Source organism: Aotus nancymaae, unplaced genomic scaffold, assembly GCF_030222135.1.
Source record: "Aotus nancymaae isolate 86718 unplaced genomic scaffold, 86718_ANA_hifiasm-v0.15.2.pri h1tg000057l, whole genome shotgun sequence".
Lineage (NCBI taxonomy): Eukaryota > Metazoa > Chordata > Mammalia > Primates > Aotidae > Aotus > Aotus nancymaae.
In genome coordinates this window covers 47,506,752-47,527,935 of record NW_026988471.1, presented here as the reverse complement: position 1 = coordinate 47,527,935, position 21,184 = coordinate 47,506,752, and the positions used below count along the sequence as shown (strand labels likewise).

At 37.3% G+C, this 21,184-nt stretch overlaps 1 protein-coding gene across 1 annotated transcript in view; it reads right to left on the bottom strand.

The window, feature by feature from the left end:
• Nucleotides 1-1,822: 1,822 nt before the first annotated feature.
• Nucleotides 1,823-21,184, bottom strand: part of GTF2A1L (general transcription factor IIA subunit 1 like) — an 82,827-nt gene continuing 63,465 nt past the window's right edge. Inside the window, exons 8-9 of the mRNA XM_064364067.1 lie at nt 20,690-20,779; nt 1,823-2,092 (exon numbers count right to left, since the gene is read on the bottom strand). Of these exons, the coding sequence (XP_064220137.1) occupies nt 1,985-2,092; nt 20,690-20,779 (198 nt within the window). The 3' untranslated portion in view covers nt 1,823-1,984. The remainder of the gene's footprint in view (nt 2,093-20,689; nt 20,780-21,184) is intronic.

Below are 21,184 nucleotides of genomic sequence, written 5' to 3'. Positions count from 1 at the left end.
ACAAATGAACAACCATGACTGTGTTCTTTAATGATAAAATTCACTACACAAATAAAGAGGCCCAATATAATAACAGCATTTGTAATACGCCATTTAAAAAAATCACTAAAGTAAAATGAGATTTTAAAGTTCACATTGAAAAAGAGGAAAGGCATTTTAGAAACAAATATTATTGCCTCCGCCAGGAACTTGAACCAACACATTAATTCCCAGTTCCCAGGTGAGTATACCTTATCAATAAATTCAGCCCTTAATTTGCAATAAAATTTGCCTAAGGCAAACACAGAATGACTGGGTGAGCCTGGAAGAAAACAGGAAGAAGAAAGTACACTCCTCAGCCCTGGAGTGGGTATTTCAGAGACAAATGCAAACAGCTCTCTTTTCGCTTTCCATGTAGAGAATACAGACATTTCATGGAAGGCAACACCTTGAAAACAACCCATAGCTCCTAGGAGTTCTCAAGATCCAGAGAAGGATCTGGGATAGCAGCAGTAATAAAGAAAAGGTCAATCACTCTAAGGATGAAGTGGGCCTAGTGGGAGAATACAGTTAGGAGACCAGCCCACTCACTAGAACTAACTGAATCCTCATGCAGTTGTCAACTTTAGGCCAGAGACAATACCCCATCCACGTTGCCCAAGGCCCAGAAGAGATCCATCCAGATTTTGAGAAGATATACCAATAGCTGAGCCTCCTCGTTAGAAAGAACAAGTGTTGGAAAAAATTAAATTCCCCAATAGGGTTACTTTTCAAAAAGATGTCAGATCCAGGTATCAAATCCTTAAGGAGCTTTAATAGGCCATAACCTACTCATCCCAGCACTGTTTTTTGTGTGATAGGTAATGTCCCTAAAAACACCATTCAGGGATAAAAATAGAGCTCCTAGACGTAGAAAGCATATGTGCCCCACCTGTTAAGAGCAGCAGAGTGATGGGAAAAATATTTCTTTGAGAGATGTGAATCTACTAAGGAAGACAGTATTATAGAATAATTTATTAGAATATTAGTTTGCTTTGTTTTTACTGCTACAGGAAATTGAGGGCTATTTCTTCGATGTTTTGTTTTCTCTCTGTGATTTCAAGGCCTCTGTATCTCAGATAAGATTGCCAAAGCAGAAGTTCCTGAAGAGAACATCTCTTCTTGACTTTTGTTTTAGAAAGCCTAAAATCAATAGGAGATCCCTGTTAAGAGAGTGAGGTACTGCCTTCAAAGAGCTAAGGGCTTGCAAAGGGGTCTTCCACTACACAAAAAAACAGAAAAAGTAGGGAGAAAGAAAAACTCACCATGATTAGGAAAAATACAGAAGTCTGAAATTTCAAGAAGTAGAAAAGGAACCTAACCTACTTCCTCACAATTCCCCAGAAATATAAAGAAGAATGGCCTAGCCAAATGGTAAGTCCAGAGAGGCAGATCCTTAGCTACAGGGATCCTAGCCTCAGCAAAGATTTTTATGTTCAAATAATACTATAGGCATCTGCCTCCAAGGGACCATCTGGGCTTAAACAATCAGCATGTCTCCAATGATCAGTGCAGAATAAAAACCCAAAGAAGACCTCTTGAATATCCCACTACTTAAACGACTTCCAAGGACCTTCTATAACATGGTTTGGTGAGAGGTGGGAAGAATACTGGTCCCAATCTAATAACTGAAACTGACTTTACCATGAAGGGGAACTGAAGTGTGATTTGAATTTTACTTCAAGAAAAAAGTATTGTGATACTTCTTCATGTTCCATTATCCTAATGCATCTATGCTTTGTAATGGTATAGAATGAGAGTTTTTAAAAACTCTGTTAAGACATAAAACAAAATACATATAAAATTGTGTATTTGCATCTGCATCTGAATTTTAATTTTATTAAATTCCATACAGTGAACTAAAAATTTGAGCAGCTCTGTGCTGGACTATATTTAAATAAAAATGAATTTTACAATATGCAAATAGTCCAACTGATGTTCACAAAATGTACTGAGCTCACAAGGTTTACCACTCTGCATCACCAATGGCTTTTGCAAATACATAGTCTCTCCCTCCAAAACACATAACACCATCTTTCAAATAGAATTTCCATTTGTTCTTGCTTCGATGAATCTGGGGGGAGAAAAATAGCTTAAATTAATTAATTTTACAAGTTAAAGGATCACCTGCATTTCTTTGCTACAGTAAATGAGATTATTCTCACCCTAAAAGTGAGTACCTTAAAACTAAAACCTCCTCAAGATAGTTTATTCATTCCACAAACATTTGAGTTCCTATGTATTAGACACTGTTTTAGGCATTGGAGATATATTAAAGATACATATAATTTTTTCTATACTGTGTATTTTATATATAAAAACATATATCCTATATATGCAAAACCAAAAAAAAAAATCCCTGCCTTTTTTTTTTTTTTTTTGAGACAGAGTTTCGCTCTTATTACCCAGGCTGGAGTGCAATGGCACGATCTCAGCTCACTGCAACCTCCGCCTCCTGGGTTCAGGCAATTCTCCTGCCTCAGCCTCCCGAGTAGCTGGGACTACAGGCACGCGCCACCATGTCCAGCTAATTTTTTTGTATTTTTAGTAGAGATGGGGTTTCATCATGTTGACCAGGATGGTCTCAATCTCTTGACCTCATGATCCACCTGCCTTGGCCTCCCAAAGTGCTGGGATTACAGGCATGAGCCACCGCGCCCGGTCCAAAAATCCCTGCCTTTTAAGAGTTTACATTTTAATAGGGATGGACAGAAACCTAATACATAAGTAAATTATTTAGAATATTAAGCTGTCATTTGAGGTGATAATTGAGCAAAAACCTTAAAGAAGATAAGGAATAAAGCCAGGCAGATATTGACTCAGGAGCATTCCAGATAAAAGGAACAGAAATGAGCAGATATAGGTGATGGGGAAGAAGGCAGCAAATCACGCTGCCATGTGTGTACCTATGCAACAATCTTGCATGTTTTTCACATGTACCCCAAAACCTAAAATGCAATTTTAAAAAAATCTTAAGAGACCTGTCTCAGATTTTTGGGGTTCATACATGTAATGTAGGATGTTAATGTTTGTAAAACAGACATTATTCGATCTACTATTACAACTATACTGCCAATTAACCTTAGACTCTCTCCACAAAATAAAAAATGTTGATGAGGTACAAATAAAAAATAAAAAAATAATAATAATAATAAAGTGAGCAGTCCTGAAGAGAGGCATGCCTGGATTGTTCAAGAACAGCAAAGAGTCCAGTATGTCTGCAAAGGAATAAGCAGAGAAGATGTAGCTAATATTATCAGAAATGAAAAAGTGATACTTCATTGTGAGAAAGAAAGTCACAATAAAGCACTGAACAAGGTCAGAAGATACAGCTTATAATATATTAGATTATGCTGGCTGTTTTCTAGATTCCATAAATCAGCCTAGACAGACAAAATTTTTAAAAAATAAGAAATTTTACTCTTCAAGAGGTAAGAAGCCATAAAATCATTGCTACCTCTAAGTAAACTGCAAATGACTGTTTAAAAGCCTTAGGAATATATGATCTGATATTAAGGGTAAAATTTAAACCTAGTTGTTGACTGCAAATAGTCAAATCCAGGAAGAGAAGCTGTGACTGGTATTCACATGCATTTTGTGAAGCATAAGAAAACACACAAGAAAAACCCCTATTTTTGTGGGGGAGAGGGGTTTAAGTCCTAATACAGTTTTTTCTGAGTTTTATTCCCAAATTGTCTTGCAAAGGCACTTGCACATGTCTTAAAAATCTCTTAGGAATACAGCAGTGACAACCAAAATCCCAAACTCAGCACAGGCAATAAAATATGACCAGAATTAGGAGGAGAACAACAAGAGAAGCAACAACTCATTGTGGTACCTTTATCTAGTGACTATGTTTTTTCTAGATATACAACAATAGCTCAGTGTTTGAAATTCATTAATATAAAAATCACATTACTTGAGTTACTAACAAATCATATAATCATCTCTAATAATGTTGAAAAAGTATTTAATAAAACTATTGCATTTTAGATTCTTTAAAACTCAAGAAAAAAAGAATAAAAGACTGTCTTACACACACACACACACACACACACACACACATATCTCAGCCCAAACGCCAGTGATACACTTAGTGGGAAAAAACCCTAAAAGCATTCTCACTAAAGTCAGAACACAGACAAGGATACCCACTATTATTCAACTTCTTAAACACTCTAGAGGTACTAGCCAATGCAATTAGACAAGAAAAGATAAGTAGAGATATAAAAATTGGGAAGGAATAAATTTACAAATACAGTGATTGCATGTCTCAAAAATCCAAAATAATCAATGAAAAATTACTAAGAATATGGATATAAAATTAATATACAGAAATTCGTAGCCTTCACACATAGAAGTAACAGTTAGAAGACATTCTAAAGGAATAAGCCAATGAACACCACAATCAAACAGATAAATAGGAATAAACTGAACAAATATTTGACCTACTGGTAGTACTCAACACTATTTCCTCTGAAATATTCTCCTCACTTGGCTTCTAGAACCCTCTGGTTTTTCACTCTCTGGCCACTCCTTAATTTCCTTTACTGAATCCTCCTTATATCCCTTACCTCTCAATTTTAAAGTATACCAGAATTCTTATTTTTGCTTATATTCACTTTCGGTGACCCTAGTCTAATGACTTTAAACACCATCTATATACTGTTCACTCCAAAAATGTATGTTTAGCTCACACCTCTCCCCTAAATCCCAAATTCTCATTCAACTGCTTCAGCATCTCCTCCTGAATGTCAAATCGACATCTGAAGCAAGTTTAAAACTATGACACCTATACTCTCTTCCCCAAACCTCACAATCTTCCCCATCACATTAGGAAATGACCACTTATTCTTCCAAGAGCTCAAGTCAAAAATCTTAGAGGTATTCTTTATGCTTGCTACTCACATCTCATAACCAGATCCATCAGTAAATGTTAGTTCTATCTACAAAATATATCAATATTTCAAACACTTCTACCACTTCCACTACTGTTACTCTTATCTCAGCCATCATCTTATCTTGCCCAGATAAATACAATAGCCTCATAACTAGTTCCCGTTTTTACCCTTGTTCCCTGACAATACCCACTTTCAGTCTACTGTAAACAGGATACCCAGAGTGTCTGCTAAAAACATAAATCAGATATCATTTCTCTTCTCAAAACTCTCCAATGACTTCCCATCCAAAAACTGAAGTCCCTACAATGGACTACAAGATCTTTCATTTTTCCTCACTTACTGCTCTGGCCTCTGCACTGTTCCCTGAAGACACAGGCATTCTCCTACTTCAGGCTTTTTGTACTTCTTGTTCCTTCTGTCTAAAATGCTTAAACCCTAATAGCCTCACAGTTCATTCCCTTACCTCCTTCTAACCTTTACCCTATTACATTCTCAATAAGCACTCCCCCAGACACCCCATCCAAAATTGCAAACTATTCCTTGCCAAAATTATTAAAATACCAAATTTGATTCATTTAATGTGATCTCAATGAAAATAATCAACAGGGTTTTATTTTAAACCAGACAAGATGACTATTAAGTTAATATGAAAAATAAACAAGAATATCCAGGAAAACTCTGCAAAAAAAAATTAGTAAAGAATTATTAGCCTTACCAAATATTAAAAATCTTAATAATTAGATCAGAGTAGCATAGGCCTATGGACAGACAAACCAATGGAACAAAACGGAAAATCAAGAAGTAGACCCAAATACATTTTGAAATGCAGTAGCGGATGATGAATCATTTCGTAACATTAGGGACAAAATAGACTTCTCAAAAAATGTTAGGAAAATTGAGTATCCACCTGGAAAAAAAAAATAAAAAGTTGAAACCATATGTTACATTATAAACCAAGACAAACACCAAATGAATGAACACTTGAATATAAAAAAAAAAAAAGAGGAAGAAGAAGAAAGAAAAAAAGAAATACTAGAGGCTGGCAAGATGGCCAAACAGGAACAGCTCCGGTCTGCAGCTCCCAGCGAGATCGACGCAGAAGGCAGGTGATTTCTGCATTTCCAACTGAGGTACCTGGTTCATCTCAATGGAACTGGTTGGACAGTGGGTGCAGCCCACAGAGGGTGAGTCGAAACAGGGTGGGGTGTCACCTCACCCAGGAAGTGCAAGGGGTTGGGGAACTCCCTCTCCTAGCCAAGGGAAGCTATGAGGGACTACACCATGCACTCTTGTCCAGATACTGTGCTTATCCCATGGTCTTTGCAACCTGCAGACCAGGAGATTCCCTCCAATGCCTATGCCACCAGGGTCGTGGGTTTCCAGCACAGAAGTGGGCAGCCATTTGAAGACACCAAGCTAGCCACAGGATTTTTTTCTCCATACACCACTGATGCCTGGAATCCCTGCAAGAGAGAAACATTCACTCCCCCTGGAAATGGGGCTGAAGCCAGGGAGTCAAGTGGTCTAGTTCGGCAGGTCCCACCCCCACAGAGCCCGGCAATCTAAGATCCACTGACTTGAAATTCTCACTGCTAGCACAGCAGCCTGAGCTTGACCTGGGACGCTCGAGCTTGGTGGGGGGAGGGAAGTCCACCATTGCTGAAGCTTGAGTAGGTGGTTTTACCCTTACAGTGTAAACAAAGCCAACAGGAAATTCGAACTGGGCAGAGCCCACTGCAGCTCAGTAAGACCCGGCCAGAGTGCCTCTCCTCTCTGGGTAGAGAATCTCTGAAGAAAAGGCAGCAGCCCCAGTCAGGAACTTACAGATAAAACCCGCATCTCTCTGGGACACAGCACCTGGGGGAAGGGGTGGTTGTGGGTGCAGCCTCAGCAGGCTTAAACATCCCTGCCTCCCACCTCTGAAGAGAGCAGCAGACCTCTCAGCACAGCATTCAAGCTCTAATAAGGGACAGACTACCTCCTCAAGTGGGTCCCTGACCCCATTGTATCCTGACTCAGAGACATCTCCCAGTAGGGGCTAACAGACACCTCATACAGGAGAGCTCTGGCTGGCATCTAGTGGGTACCCCTCAGGGATGAAGGTTCCAGAAGAAGAAATAAGAAGGAATCTTTGCTGTTCTGCAGCTTCCACTGGTGATACCCAGGCAAACAGAATCTGGAGTGGACTTCCAGCAAACTCCAGCAGACCTGTAGAAGAGGGGCCTGCACGTTAGAAGGAAAACTAACAAACAGAAAAGAATAGTATCAACATCAACAAAAAGGACATCCACTCAGAGACTGCATCTGAAGGTCACCGACTTGAAAGACCAAAGGTAGATAAATCCATGAAGATGAGGAGAAACCAGCGCAAAAAGGATGAAAATTCCAAAAACCAGAACACCTCTTCTCCTCCAAAGGATCACAACTCCTTGCCAGCAAGGGAACAAAACAGGATGGAGAATGAGTTTGATGAATTGACAGAAGTAGGCTTCAGAAGGTAGGTAATAACAAACTCCACCAAACGAAAGGAACATGTTTTAACTCAATGCAAGAAAGCTAAGGACCTTGAAAAAAGGTTAGACAAATTGCTAACTAGAAAACCAGCTTAGAGAAAAACACAAATGACCTGATGGAGCTGAAAAACATAGCACAAGAACTTCGTGAAGCATACGTAAGTATCAATAGCCAAATCGATCAAGCAGAAGAAAGGATATCACAGATAAAAGATCCATTTAATAAAATAAAGTGAGAAGACAAGATTAGAGAAAAAAGAGTGAAAAGAAATGAACAAAGCCTCCAAGAAATATAAGACTATGCAGTAAGACCAAATCTACATTTGATTAATGTAACTGAAAGTGATGCAGAGAATGGAACCAAGTTGGAAAACACTCTTCAGGATATTATCCAGGAGAATTTCCCCAACCTAGCAAGACAGGCCAACATTCAAATTCAGGAAATACAGAAAATGCCACAAAGATACTCCCCAAGAAAAGCAACCCCAACACACATAAACATCAGATTCACCAAGGTTGAAATGAAGGAAAAAATGTTAAGGGCAGCCAGAGAATAAGGTCAGGTTACCCACCAAGGGAAGCCCATCAGACTCATAGCTGATCTCTCAGCAGAAACCCTGTAAGCCAGAAGAGAGTAGGGGCCAATATTCAACATTCTTAAAAGAATTTTCAACCCAGAATTTCATATCCAGCCAAACTAAGCTTCATAAGTGAAGGTGAAATAAAATCCTTTACAGACAAGCAAATGCTGAGAGATTTTGTCACCACCTGGACTGCCTTACAAGAGCTCCTGAAGGAAGCATTAAACACAGAAAGGAACAACTGGTACCATCCACTGCCAAAACATACTAAATTGTAAAGACCATCAATGCTATGAAGAAACTGCATCAACTAATAGGCAAAATAACCAGCTACTACCATAATAACAGGATCAAATTTACACATAACAATATTAACCTTGAATGTAAATGGGATAATGCTGCAGTCAAAAGACACACAAACTGGCAAATTGGATAAAGAGTCAAGACTCATCAGTGTGCTATATTCAATAGACCCATCTCACATGCAAAGACACACACAGACTCAAAATAAAGGGATGGAGAAATATTTAAAAGCAAATGGAAAACAAAAAAAAAGGAGGGGTTGAAATCCTAGTCTCTGATAAAACAGACTTTAAACCAACAAAGATCAAAAGAGACAAAGGGCATTACATAATGGTAAAGAGATCAATGCAACAAGAAAAGCTAACTATCCTAAATATACATGCACCCAATACAGGAACACCCAGATTCATAAAGCAAGTTCTTAGAGATCTACAAAGAGACTTAGACTCTCACACAATAATAGTAGGAGAGTTCTATACCCCACTGTCAACATTAGACATATCAATGAGACAGAAAATTAACAAGGATATCCAGGACTTGAACTCAGCTCTGGACCAAGCGAACCTAATAGGCATCTACAGAACTCTCCACCCCAAATCAACAGAATATACATTCTTCTGAGGAACACATCACACTTATTCTAAAATTGACCACATAATTGGAAGTAAAACACTCCTCAGCATGTGCAAAAGAATGAAAATCATAACAAACAGTCCCTCAGACCACAGTGCAATCAAATTAGAACTCAGAATTCAGAAACTCACTCAAAACCACACATCTATATGGAAACTGAACAACTTGCTCCTGAATGACTATTGGGTAAATAACGAAATTAAGGCAGGAATAAAGATGTTCTTTGAAATCAATAAGAACAAAGAAACACAGAGAGAGATCCAAGATGGCTGATCACTAGCAGCTCGGGCTCATAGCTCCCAGTGAAAGTGCAGAGAACGAGAGGACGCCACACTTTCAGACGAATATTTGTTGCTCATGGACCAAGAGATTCCCAGCAGAGGAGCCCCACGGGTCGCCAGGGCAACTCTTGTGGCCAGCGCGGCGGTTTTGCTGGCACCTTAGCGCGGCAGTTCTTGGTGCAGAGTCCGGAGATTCCCAGGCAGAAAAGCACCATCAATCTTAACACCACTGTTTTGGCTGGCGCAGTGGATTGCTCAGATTTCGGCGCTGGGAATCAACAAGTTGGACGTCCACTCAGAGACCTAGTTAGAAAGTCGGTAATTACAAAGATGACAGAGGGATAAATATATAATGAAGGGAAGAAACCAGCCTAAAAAGGCAGAGAATACTCAAAATCAGAATGCCTCTCCCTCTACAGGGGATTGCAATTCCTCATCAGTAACGGAACAAGGCTTAATGGAGAACGAGTGTGTTCCAATAATAGAAGCAGGTTTCAAAAGGTGGGTGATAAGAAACTTCTGTGAATTAAAAGAACTTGTTCTAACCCAATGCAAAGAAACTAAGAACCTTGAAAAAAGGTTTGATGAAATGCTAACGAGAATGGACAATTTAGAGAGGAATATAAGTGAATTGATGGAGCCAAAAAACACAACACGAGAACTTCGCGAAGTATGCACAAGTTTAAACAGTCAAATTGATCAAGCAGAAGAAAGGATATCAGAAGTCGAGGACCAGCTCAGTGAAATGAAACGAGAAGACAAGATTGGAGAAAAAAGGATAAAAAGGAATGAGCAAAGTCTCCAGGAAATATGGGACTATGTGAAAAGACCTAATTTACGTTTGATAGGTGTACCTGAATGTGATGAAGAGAATGAATCCAAGTTGGAAAATACTCTTCAGGATATCATTCAGGAAAACTTTCCTAACCTAGCAAGGCAGGGTAATATTCAACTCCAGGTAATACAGAGAACACCACAAAGATATTCTTCAAGAAGACCAACCCCAAGGCACATAATCGCCAGATTTATTAGGGTTGAAATGAAGGAGAAAATACTAAGGGCAGCCAGAGAGAAAGGTCAGGTTACCCATAAAGGGAAACCTATCAGACTTACAGCAGATCTCTCAGCAGAAACCCTACAAGCCAGAAAAGAGTGGGGACCAATATTTAACATCCTTAAAGAAAAGAACTTTCAACCCAGAATTTCATATCCAGCCAAACTAAGCTTTATAAGTGAAGGAAAAATTAAATCTTTTGCGAACAAACAAGTACTTAGAGACTTCACCACCACTAGGCCTGCTTTACAAGAGCTTCTGAAAGAAGCACTAGACATATAAAGGAACAACCAGCCTTTCCAAAAATATATCAAAAAGCAAAGAGCATCAACACAATGAAAAATTTACACTAACTAATGGGCAAAACAGCCAGCTAGCATCAAATGCCAGTATTAAACTTATATATATTCTAATTGGATAAAAAGCCAAAACCCATCAGTATGCTGCATCCAGACCCATCTCACATGCAACGATACACAAAGACTCAAAACAAAGAGAAGGAGGAAGATTTACCAACCAAACAGAGAGTAAAAATAAACAAATAAACAAAAAGCAGGAGATGCAATTCTCGCCTCTGATAAAGTAGACTTTAAAGCAACAAAGATCAAAAGAGGCAAAGAAGGACATTACATAATGGCAAAAGGATCAATGTAACAAGAAGAGCTAACGATTCTATAGATCAACGAGACAGAAAATTAACAAGGACATTCAGGACTTGAACTCAGACCCGGAACAAGTAAACTTAATAAACGTTTATAGAACTCTCCACTTCAAATACACAAAACATACATTACCACCTCACACCTATTCCAAAAGTGACTACATAATTGGAAGTAAATCACTCCTCAGTAATCGCATAGCATTTCATAGGTTTAAATGAAATATTGGTTGGCTGCTTGTTTGTTATTTTCTTCCCTTATTCCTTCCTGTCTACATCATTAAGTATAATTATTGGTATAAAAGAGGTTTTCAATACCCATTACTAAACTGCATTCTAGCCTGGGCAAGAAAGAAATACTCCCATTCTCTCTCTCTCTTTCTCTTCCTTTTTCTTCCTCTTCTTCGTTCTTTTCTTTCTTTCTTTCTTAAAAAAAAAAAAAAAAAAAAAAGAACAAAGAAACACTGTGCCAGAATCCCTGGGACACATTAAAAGCAATGAGTAGAGGGAAATTTACAGCAATAAATGCCCACAAAAGAAAACAGGAAAGATCTAAAATTGACACCCTAACATCACAATTAAAAGACCTAGAAAATCAAGAACAAACAAATTCAAAAGCTAGCAGAAGACAAGAAATAACTAAGATCAGTGCAGAACTGAAGGAGTAAAGACACAAAAACCCTTCCAAAAATCAATAAATCCAGGAGCTGGTTTTGTGAAAGGATACACAAAATAGATAGGCCACTAGCCAGACCAACAAAGAAGAAAAGAGAGAAGAATCAAATAGACACGATAAAAAATGATAAAGAGGATATCTCCACCAATCCCACAGAAATACAAACTACCATCAGAGAATACTATAAACACCTCTACGCAAATAAATAGAAAACCTAGAAGAAATGGATAAATTCCTGGACACATACACCCTCACAAGACTAAACCAGGAAGAAATAAAATCCCTGAATAGATCAATAACAAGTTTTGAAATTGATGCAGTAATTAATAGCCTACCAACCAAAAAAAGTCTAGGACCAGACGAATTCACAGCCAAATTCTACCAGAGGTACAAAGAGGAGCTGGTACCATTCCTTCTGAAACTAATCCAAACAACAGAAAGAGAGGGATTCCTCCCTAACTCATTTTATAAGGCTGGCATCATTCTGATATCAAAACCTGGCAGAAACACAACAAAAAAAGAAAATTTTTCAAATGGAAAAAATATCCCTGATGAACATCAATGTGAAATCCTCAATAAAATACAGGCAAACTGAATCCAGCAGCACATCAAAAAGCTTATCCATCACGATCAAGTCAGCTTCATTCCTGGGATGCAAGGCTTGTTCAACATATGCAAATCAATAAATATAATCCATTATATAAACAGAACCAATGACAAAAACCACGATTACCTCAACAGATGCAGAAAAGGCCTTCAACAGATATGAACAGACACTTTACAAAAGAAGACATACATGCGGCCAATATACATATGAAAAAATGCTCATCATCACTAGTCATTAGAGAAATGCAAATCAAAACTACATTGAGATACCATCTCATGCCAGTTAGAATGGCAATCATTAAAAAATCTGGAGACAACAGATGCTGGAGAGGATGTGGAGAAACAGGAACACTTTTACACTGTTGGTAGGAGTGTAAATTAGTTCAACCATTGTGGAAGAGAGTATGGCAATTCCTCAAGGACCTAGAAATAGAAATTCCATTTGACCCAGCAATCCCATTACTGGATATATATCCAAAGGATTATAAATCGTTCTACTATAAGGACACATGCACATGAATGTTCATTGCAGCACTGTTTACAATAGCAAAGACTTGGAACCAACCCAAATGCCTATAGATGATAGACTGGACAGGGAAAATGTGGCACATATACAACATGAAATACTATGCAACCATAAAAAATGATGAGTTCATGTCCTTTGCAGGGACATGGATGAACCTGGAAACCATAATTCTCAGCAAACTGACACAGGAACAGAAAATCAAACACTGCATGTTCTCACTTATAGGCAGGTGTTGAACAATGGGAACACATGGACACGGGGGGGGAGCATCACACACTGGGGTCTGTGGGAGAAACTAGGTGAGGGACAGCGGGGATGGGGAGTTGGGGAGGGATGGCATGGGGAGAAATGCCGGATGTGGGTGATGGGGAGGAAGGCAGCAAATCACATTGCCATGTGTGTACCTATGCAACAATCTTGCATGTTCTTCACGTGTACCCCAAAACCTAAAATGCAATAAAATATATATAAAAAAAGAAAAGGCCTTCAACAAAATTCAATAGCTCTTCATGCTAAAAACTCTCAGTAAACTAAGTATTCATGGAACGTATCTCAAAATAGTAAGAGCTAGTTATGACAAACCCACAGCCAATATCATACAGACTGGAAGCATTCCCTTTGAAAACCAGCACAAGACAAGGATGCCCTCTCTCACCACTCCTATTAGCATAGTATTACAAGTTCTGACCAGGGCAATCAGGCAAGAGAAAGAAATAAAGAGTATTCAATTAGAAAAAGAGGAAGTAAAATTGTCTGTTTGTAGATGACATGACTGTATGGTTAGAAAACACCATCATCTCAGCCCAAGATCTCCTTAAGCTGATAAGCAACTTTAGCAAAGTCTCAGGATACAAAATCAATGTGCAAAAATCACACGCATTCCTATACACCTATAACAGACAGAGTCAAATCATGAGTGAACTCCTACTCACAATTTCTACAAAGAGAATAAAATACCTAGGAATACAACTTACAAGGGATGTGAAGGAACTCTTCAAGGAGAACTACAAACCAATGCTCAAGGAAATAAAAGAGGACACAAACAAAAGGAAAAAATACTCCATGCTCATGGATAGGCAGAATCAGTATCATGAAAATGGCCCTACTGCCCAAGGTAATTTATAGATGCAATGCTATCCCCATCAAGCCACCACTGACTTTCTTCACAGAATTGGAAAAAAAACTACTTTAAATTTCATATGGAACGAAAAAAGAGCCCACATAGTCAAAACAATCCTAAGCAAAATGAACAAAGCTGGAGGCACCATGCCACCTGACTTCAAACTATACTACAAGGCTACAGTAACAAAAACAGCATGGTACTGGTACCAAAACAGATATATAAACCAATGGAACAGAACAGAGGTCTCAGAAAGGATGCCACACATCTACAACTATCTGATCTTTGACAAACCTCACAAAAACAAGCAATGGGGAAAGGATTCCCTATATAATAAATGGTGTTGGGAAAACTGGCTGGCCATATGCAGAAAGCTGAAATTGGATCCCTTCCTTATACCTTATACAAAAATTAACTCAAGATGAATTAAATACTTAAACATAAGACCTAAAACCATAAAAACCCTAGAAGAAAACCTAGGCAATACCATTCAGGATATAGGCATGGGCAAAGACTTCAGGACTAAAACACCAAAAGCAATGGCAACAAAAGCCAAAATAGACAAATGGGATCTAATTAAACTAAACAGCTTCTGCACAGCAAAAGAAACTATCATCAGAGTGAACAGGGAACCTACAGAATAGGAATAAAAGTTTGCAATCTATCCATCTGACAAAGGGCTAATATCCAGAATCTACCAAGAACTTAAACAAATTTACAAAAAAAAAAAAAAAAAAAAAAAACTCCATCAAAAAGTGAGTGAAGGATATGAACAGACACTTCTCAAAAGAAGACATTTATATAGCCAACAAACATATTTAAAAAAAAAAAAAAAGCTCATCATCACTGGTCATTAGAGAAATGCAAATCAAAACCACAATGAGATATCATGTCACACCAGTTAGAATGGCGATCATTTAATAAGTCAGGAAACAACAGTTGCTGGAGAGGATGTGGAGAAATAGGAATGCTTTTACACTGTTGGTGGGAGTGTAAATTAGTTCAAACATTGTGGAAGACAGTATGGCGTTTCCTCAAAGATCTAGAACTAGAAATACCATCTGACCTAGCAATCCCATTACTGAGTATATACCCAAAGAATTATAAATTATTCTGCTATAAAGACACATGCACAGATATGTTTATTGCAGCACTGTTCACAATAGCAAAGACTTGAAACCAACCCAAATGCCCATTAATGATAGACCGGATAAAGAAAATGTGGCACATATACATCATGGAAAACTATGCAGGCACAAAAAATGATGAGTTCATGTCCTTTGTAGGGACATAGACAAAGCTGGAAACCATCATTCTCAGCAAACACAGGAACAGGAAACCAAACGCTGCATGTTCTCACTCATAAGTGGGAGTTGAACAATGAAAATGCATGGACACAGAGAGGGGAACATCACACACTGGGGCCTGTCGGGGTCTGATGGGAAACTAGCAGAAAGATAGCATTAGGAGAAATACCTAATGTAGGTAACAGGTTGACAGGTGCCACAAACCACTATGGCATGTGTATATCTACAAACCTGCACAGGTACCCCAGAACTTAAAGTACAATTTAAAAAACAAAAGAAAGAAATACTAGATGAAAACATGAGCTTCCCTTTAAAACTCTGAGGTAAGAAAGAACTTTTTATTCCTCACTCAAAATTCAGAAGACATAAAATTAAAGACTGACAGATTCAAAATATGCACATTAAGAACAAAAAGCAATGAAAATAACTGAGCAAAAAATACTTCTGTGTATAACAAAAATCTCATCTTCCCCAAAATAATATGGAGCTCTAAGAGATCACTAAATGTAAGACCAAATAATCTAATGTTTTAAAAAGACAAAGGTTATGAATAAGCAGTTCACAAAAAGTAAATACAAATGACCCTTTAACACATGGAAAGTGAAAAATTCCAACAAGGTATCACTTTTTATCTTTCATAATAGCAAAGATCCAATTTTTTTATCACACTTTATTGGAAGGGTAGAGAAAAACAGGCACTCTAAAACCACTGTAGTGAGAGTACATACTGGAACATCCTCTTAGAGAGCATTTTGGGAATACCTAACCAGATACATTTGCTCTTTGACCCAGAATCCCATTTCTGAGGATTTATTTCATAGATATATGTGCACACATTATGAAAATATCTTATGTACATAGTAATTCAAATCAGAAGACTGAAAAATCACAAATATCCATCAGTAGAGGATTAAATAAATTTTAATAATCCTACAATAGGATATTATACAACTATTAAAATATCATCACAAAGAAAGCCTCCTTGTGTGGGAAGATCTGAGAGATATGTTGTTAAAAGAAAAAAAGCAAGGTACAGAATATAGGGTTAACTATGTTATCTTTTGTATTTATATTTGAATAAAGAAATTCTATGAAAACATAACTACTTATTTGCATTCAAGACAGGAAAAGGAGCTACTAATAAAAAGCACAAATGGTGAAGGAATGGGAACCAGACTTTTTACTGTATACCTTTTTATAGTATTTTGATTTTTTAAACATGTGTATGCACTATCTATTCACAGAAGGAAATGTACAAATGTATAAAGAGACTATTATATAGAGATACACAGATATATAGAGATACTATATATAAATACACATGTATACGTATCTCTCTCTGTATCTATAAAGAAACCATGCTACACACCTAGAAATTAATCACTGTATAGCATTCTAAGGGATAAAGTCAGCTATAAGCAAATCTGCTAAACTGTCAAATGAAGAGACAGGATATTCAAATGGTTTCATATTCCACTATAAATAGGGTCCTATTTGTAGCACGGAACACTACTATCTGTAGTAAAAGGTTTCATTTCACCATTAATTTTCCCTATATCTTTATTACTTAAATCTTTATATTAACTTTAGACATTTTCTAGGCCTCTGAAATAAAATATCCATACTCTTTAACTAACTCTCACCCAGTATGTGAACCAGTGGCCTTCATTTAGCCCTTTTCCACTGTACATGTTTATATTTTCAAAGTTTTCCCCAATTGTTAACCTATAAATTTTAAAGATAAATTCCACCCGTTAACCAAATCCAAATAGAATATAACAAAGAAACCAAACAGTGCTTCTCAAAATTTAATGGACATGCAAATCATTTAGGAGTCTTATTAAAATATACATTCTTATCCAATACTTTGGGGTAGGACTCAGGATTCTGCATTTGTAATACTTTCCCAGAGGAACTGATACTACCTGTCTTTAAAACAAGCTGAGTAAGTTAGCAGAATGGCACAGCAAAAGTGTGCTGAGCCCATAAAACACAATGAATAGTAAAACTCTAAAAAAGACTACTGAAAGTTCTTTCAATTCACTTGAGTTGGAATGCATTCAATACTATTTCAAACAAATCAACCAGTGACCAGCACTGGAAAGTTTTTCTTTTACAAAGATTCACTATAACAATGTTTCTCATCCCACTTTGACCTTATAGATACATTCTTTTGGCTATCTTCTGACTATTATCACTCCCTTTTTTTTTTTTTTTTTTTTTTTTTGAGATGGAGTGTCGCTCTGTAGCACAGGCTCGAGTGCAGTGGTGCAATCTCAGCTCACTGCAACCTCCACCTCCTGGGTTCAACAGATTCTCCAGCCTCAGCCTCCTGAGTAGCTGGGATTACAGGCGTGTGCCACCATGTCCGGCTATTTTTATTTTTTGTACTTTTAATACAGACAGGGTTTCACCATGTTGGTCAGGCTCGTTTCAGACTCCTGACCTCATGATCTGCCCACCTCAGCCTCCCAAAGTGCTGGGATTACAGGCGTGAGCAACTGTGCCCGGCCCATCACTCCTTTTTTTAAAATGTTTCAATGGTTCCCCAATGCCCTGCTTTCCATTATTTTTTTTACCATTGTTCTTAAAATATTCACTAATTAGAAGTGTTGTCAGATACTGGATTTGTTAGCAGTGTATATTTAATATCACCTCTATCTATTCCATAAGGTTATTATAAGCAGCAAAAGATAATATATGAGAAAACACACCGAAAAAATACAAAGTACTATGTAATTAATTACAAGCCGTCTTCCACATTGCAGCAAACAAAGGATATCATATCCAGAATGGTCTAGAAAATTCTTCATGAGACTTTATGGAATGAATATATAATTAAGTGCCTTATAATGTTCTCTTTATAGAAGGCAATATGTTGTTTATAAGAAACTAAAACAAGTTACACACTAAGAACTGTTCCTTTTCTATCCCCTATTCCTTCTTATGTTTATATTTCTATTCAGTATCTAAATTGCTTTTTTCTATTTGTATAAAATGTTATAGGGGAGAAAGTCACCTTATTTTCAGAGAAAAAGATTTCTTTTTACAGCAATTCAAAACATTACCTCTTGTTTTCCCCAAATATATTCAAATTGTGACTGGAAAAAAAAAGTCTAAACATATAAATATGCATTAGTTATCAGGAAAATACAAATCAAAACTGCAATGATATACCATTTCACACCCATTAGAATGGCTAGAATTAGAAAGTCAGATCACAACCAGTGCTGGCCAAGAGGTGAAGAAATTGAAACCCTCATATACTACTAGCAAGAAATGTAAAATAGTACAACCACTTTGGAAAATAGTCTAGCAGTTCCTTAAACTGTTACCACACAAGCCAGGAGGTCAACTCCTAAGTATATACCGAGACAGTTGAAAACATATATCCATGCAAAAACTTGTACACAAATGTTCATAGAGGCATATTCAGAGTAGCAAAAAGGTATCTATGGGGTTCAGAACACATCACCCCATATGTGTTCTGGTATCCTAATATTTGAAAAAATGGCAGTAGCAGGGAAGTCTTTCTAATTTTGCCCTCACCCTTCTCCCCTGAAGCAGGCCATAAAAGAATTATCTGATCTTCCTCTAAAGTAAGTCATGAAATCTTTATTACAGCAGTCCCTATCCTATACACAAAGGAAAATAAGTATCCTTATTTCTGAAGACACAGAGACACAAATAATCTGAACAAACAGGCCTTACTAAGTTCCCTCCAGTTTATTGCCATTAGGTCATATTCTTTTTTCCTGCAATCATACTTCAGTATGTCTGTCCAGAAAAACAGTTTTCTGTTTATTTGGGTCTTCATTTCTAAAGATTCCTGTGTCAGTAAAATGTACATTAAAATAAATTTGATTTTTCTCTTGTTAATCTGTCTTTTTTATAGGTGCCTCAGTCAGGGGCATAGCAATGGCTGAGAAAAAGGTATTACTTTTTTCTCCCCTACAGTGGAAACAACCCAAATGTCCATCAACAGACAAATGGAAAAAGAAAATGTGGTATATCCATTCAATAGACTATTATTCAGCTTTTTTTAAAAAAAAATGAAGACCTGATACATGTTACAACATGGATGACTCTTAAAAACACCATGCTAAGTGAAAGAAGTCAGGAACAAAAGATCACATATTATATAATTCCCTTTATATGAAATTCCAGAATAGGAAAATCCATAGAAATAGAGAGTAAATCAGTGGTTTCTTAGGCTTAGGGGCTTGGAGTGGGGAAAATGGGGAGATGCTGCACTGAGAATTAAAAGTATGAGGTTTCTTTTGGGGATGACAAAACAGTTCTAAAATTGTGATACATGTTATACATATCCATGAATAATACTAAAAAAAAAACATTGAATTGTATACTTTAAATAGATGAATTGTTTACTAAGTTAATTATATCTCAAAGCTACTTTAAGAATATAAATATCCATGAATTAAGAACAAAAACTCCCCATTTGACTACATAATCACAGCTGTAGTGTTTTTTAAAAAGAACAAAAGCAGTATTATTTTTAGTTGCTAGAGTTAAACTTCTACTAACTTAATCTCTAGGCTGGAAACCTGAGACACCTTCAACTAATGACCAAGTCTCACTGATTCTTCCATCATTACCTCTGACTTTCCCATGTTCTTACCCTGCCATCTTCAGTCTGGGCTCTGGTTACTTCATGTCTGCCCTACCCACTTTTACCATTTGCTTTTTCCAAATCAAACACATCTAGCTTTGAAACCCAATTACGATTTTCTCAATAACTTTCTCAGAAGGCTAATGTCCCTCAGAGCAAATTTAGATTGTTCCAACTAGCATGCAGGATATTCTAATCTGCTTCCTACTCTGTCTCCCAACCCAGCTTCATTCCCTAGTACTGTTCATCTAATAAGAGAACACTTTGTTCAAACCTGAGCTGTCTCTTCAGTGTCCCTTGTACATACCATATCCATTCATTTATCTGCTTTTCACTGGGCTATTCTATTCTGATGCTTATTCTCCGTATTTACCTGTATCCTACAAATCATTCAAGGTCCATTTCAAAACCCCACATTACCCATGAAGGATTTGTGGTGAAATCCAACTACGAATGATTTCTTACATTTCCTAGCCACTTCTAGGGCTTACTATCTGTGCTGCATATCTTAGCATCTGATTTACATGTCACTCATCTTAGCATTTGATTTACATTCCACATATTTTAGCATTTGATTTACCTGTCACATATTTTAGCTGTTGATTTACCTACCATCTCATTGTATGTCTTTCTAGTTTTCCAAAAGAAACATCTTATTTCAATAAGATAATTACTTCCTTAAGGACTATCACTTTTTTTGATATCACTGAGATCACATAGCACAGTGCTAGGCCCAAAACACATACTCAGAATTTTCAGAATTAAACTGCTGTTTCTATTAACTGTGAAGTGTAACTCACCACCATATTTCCCATCGTTTTACATACCTTTTTACTATAAATGAAGTTAAAGAACCCAAAGTCCAAAACATAAATACAGTACCTTATCATACTGACAGACAATTACATTATCCGTGTCAAACAGGTCTGGCACATCCTGTTCACTAACATCATCTCCAGAATTTAAAGGGTCCTAAAGATGAAAGATGATCTCATTAAGGAATTTTATGATACTTTAAATTTTTTAAAGATAAAGAGATACATAGAAATAAAGGAACTTGGTTGGGCACGGTGGCTCACGCCTATAATCCCAGCACTATGGGAGGCCTAGGCAAGCAGATTGCTTGAGGCCAGGAGTTCGAGACTAGCTTGGGCAACACGGTGAAATCCCATCTCTACCAAAAATACAAAAAATTAACTTGGCATGATGGCACACACCTGTAATCCCAGCTACTCAGGAGGGTAAGGTAAGAGAATCATCTGAGCCCAGTAAGTTGAGGCTGCAGTGAGCCGTGATTGCACCACTGCACTCAAGCTTGAGCGACAGAGCGAGACTCCCATCTCAAAAAACAAAACAAAGAAATAAAGGAACCTGGAG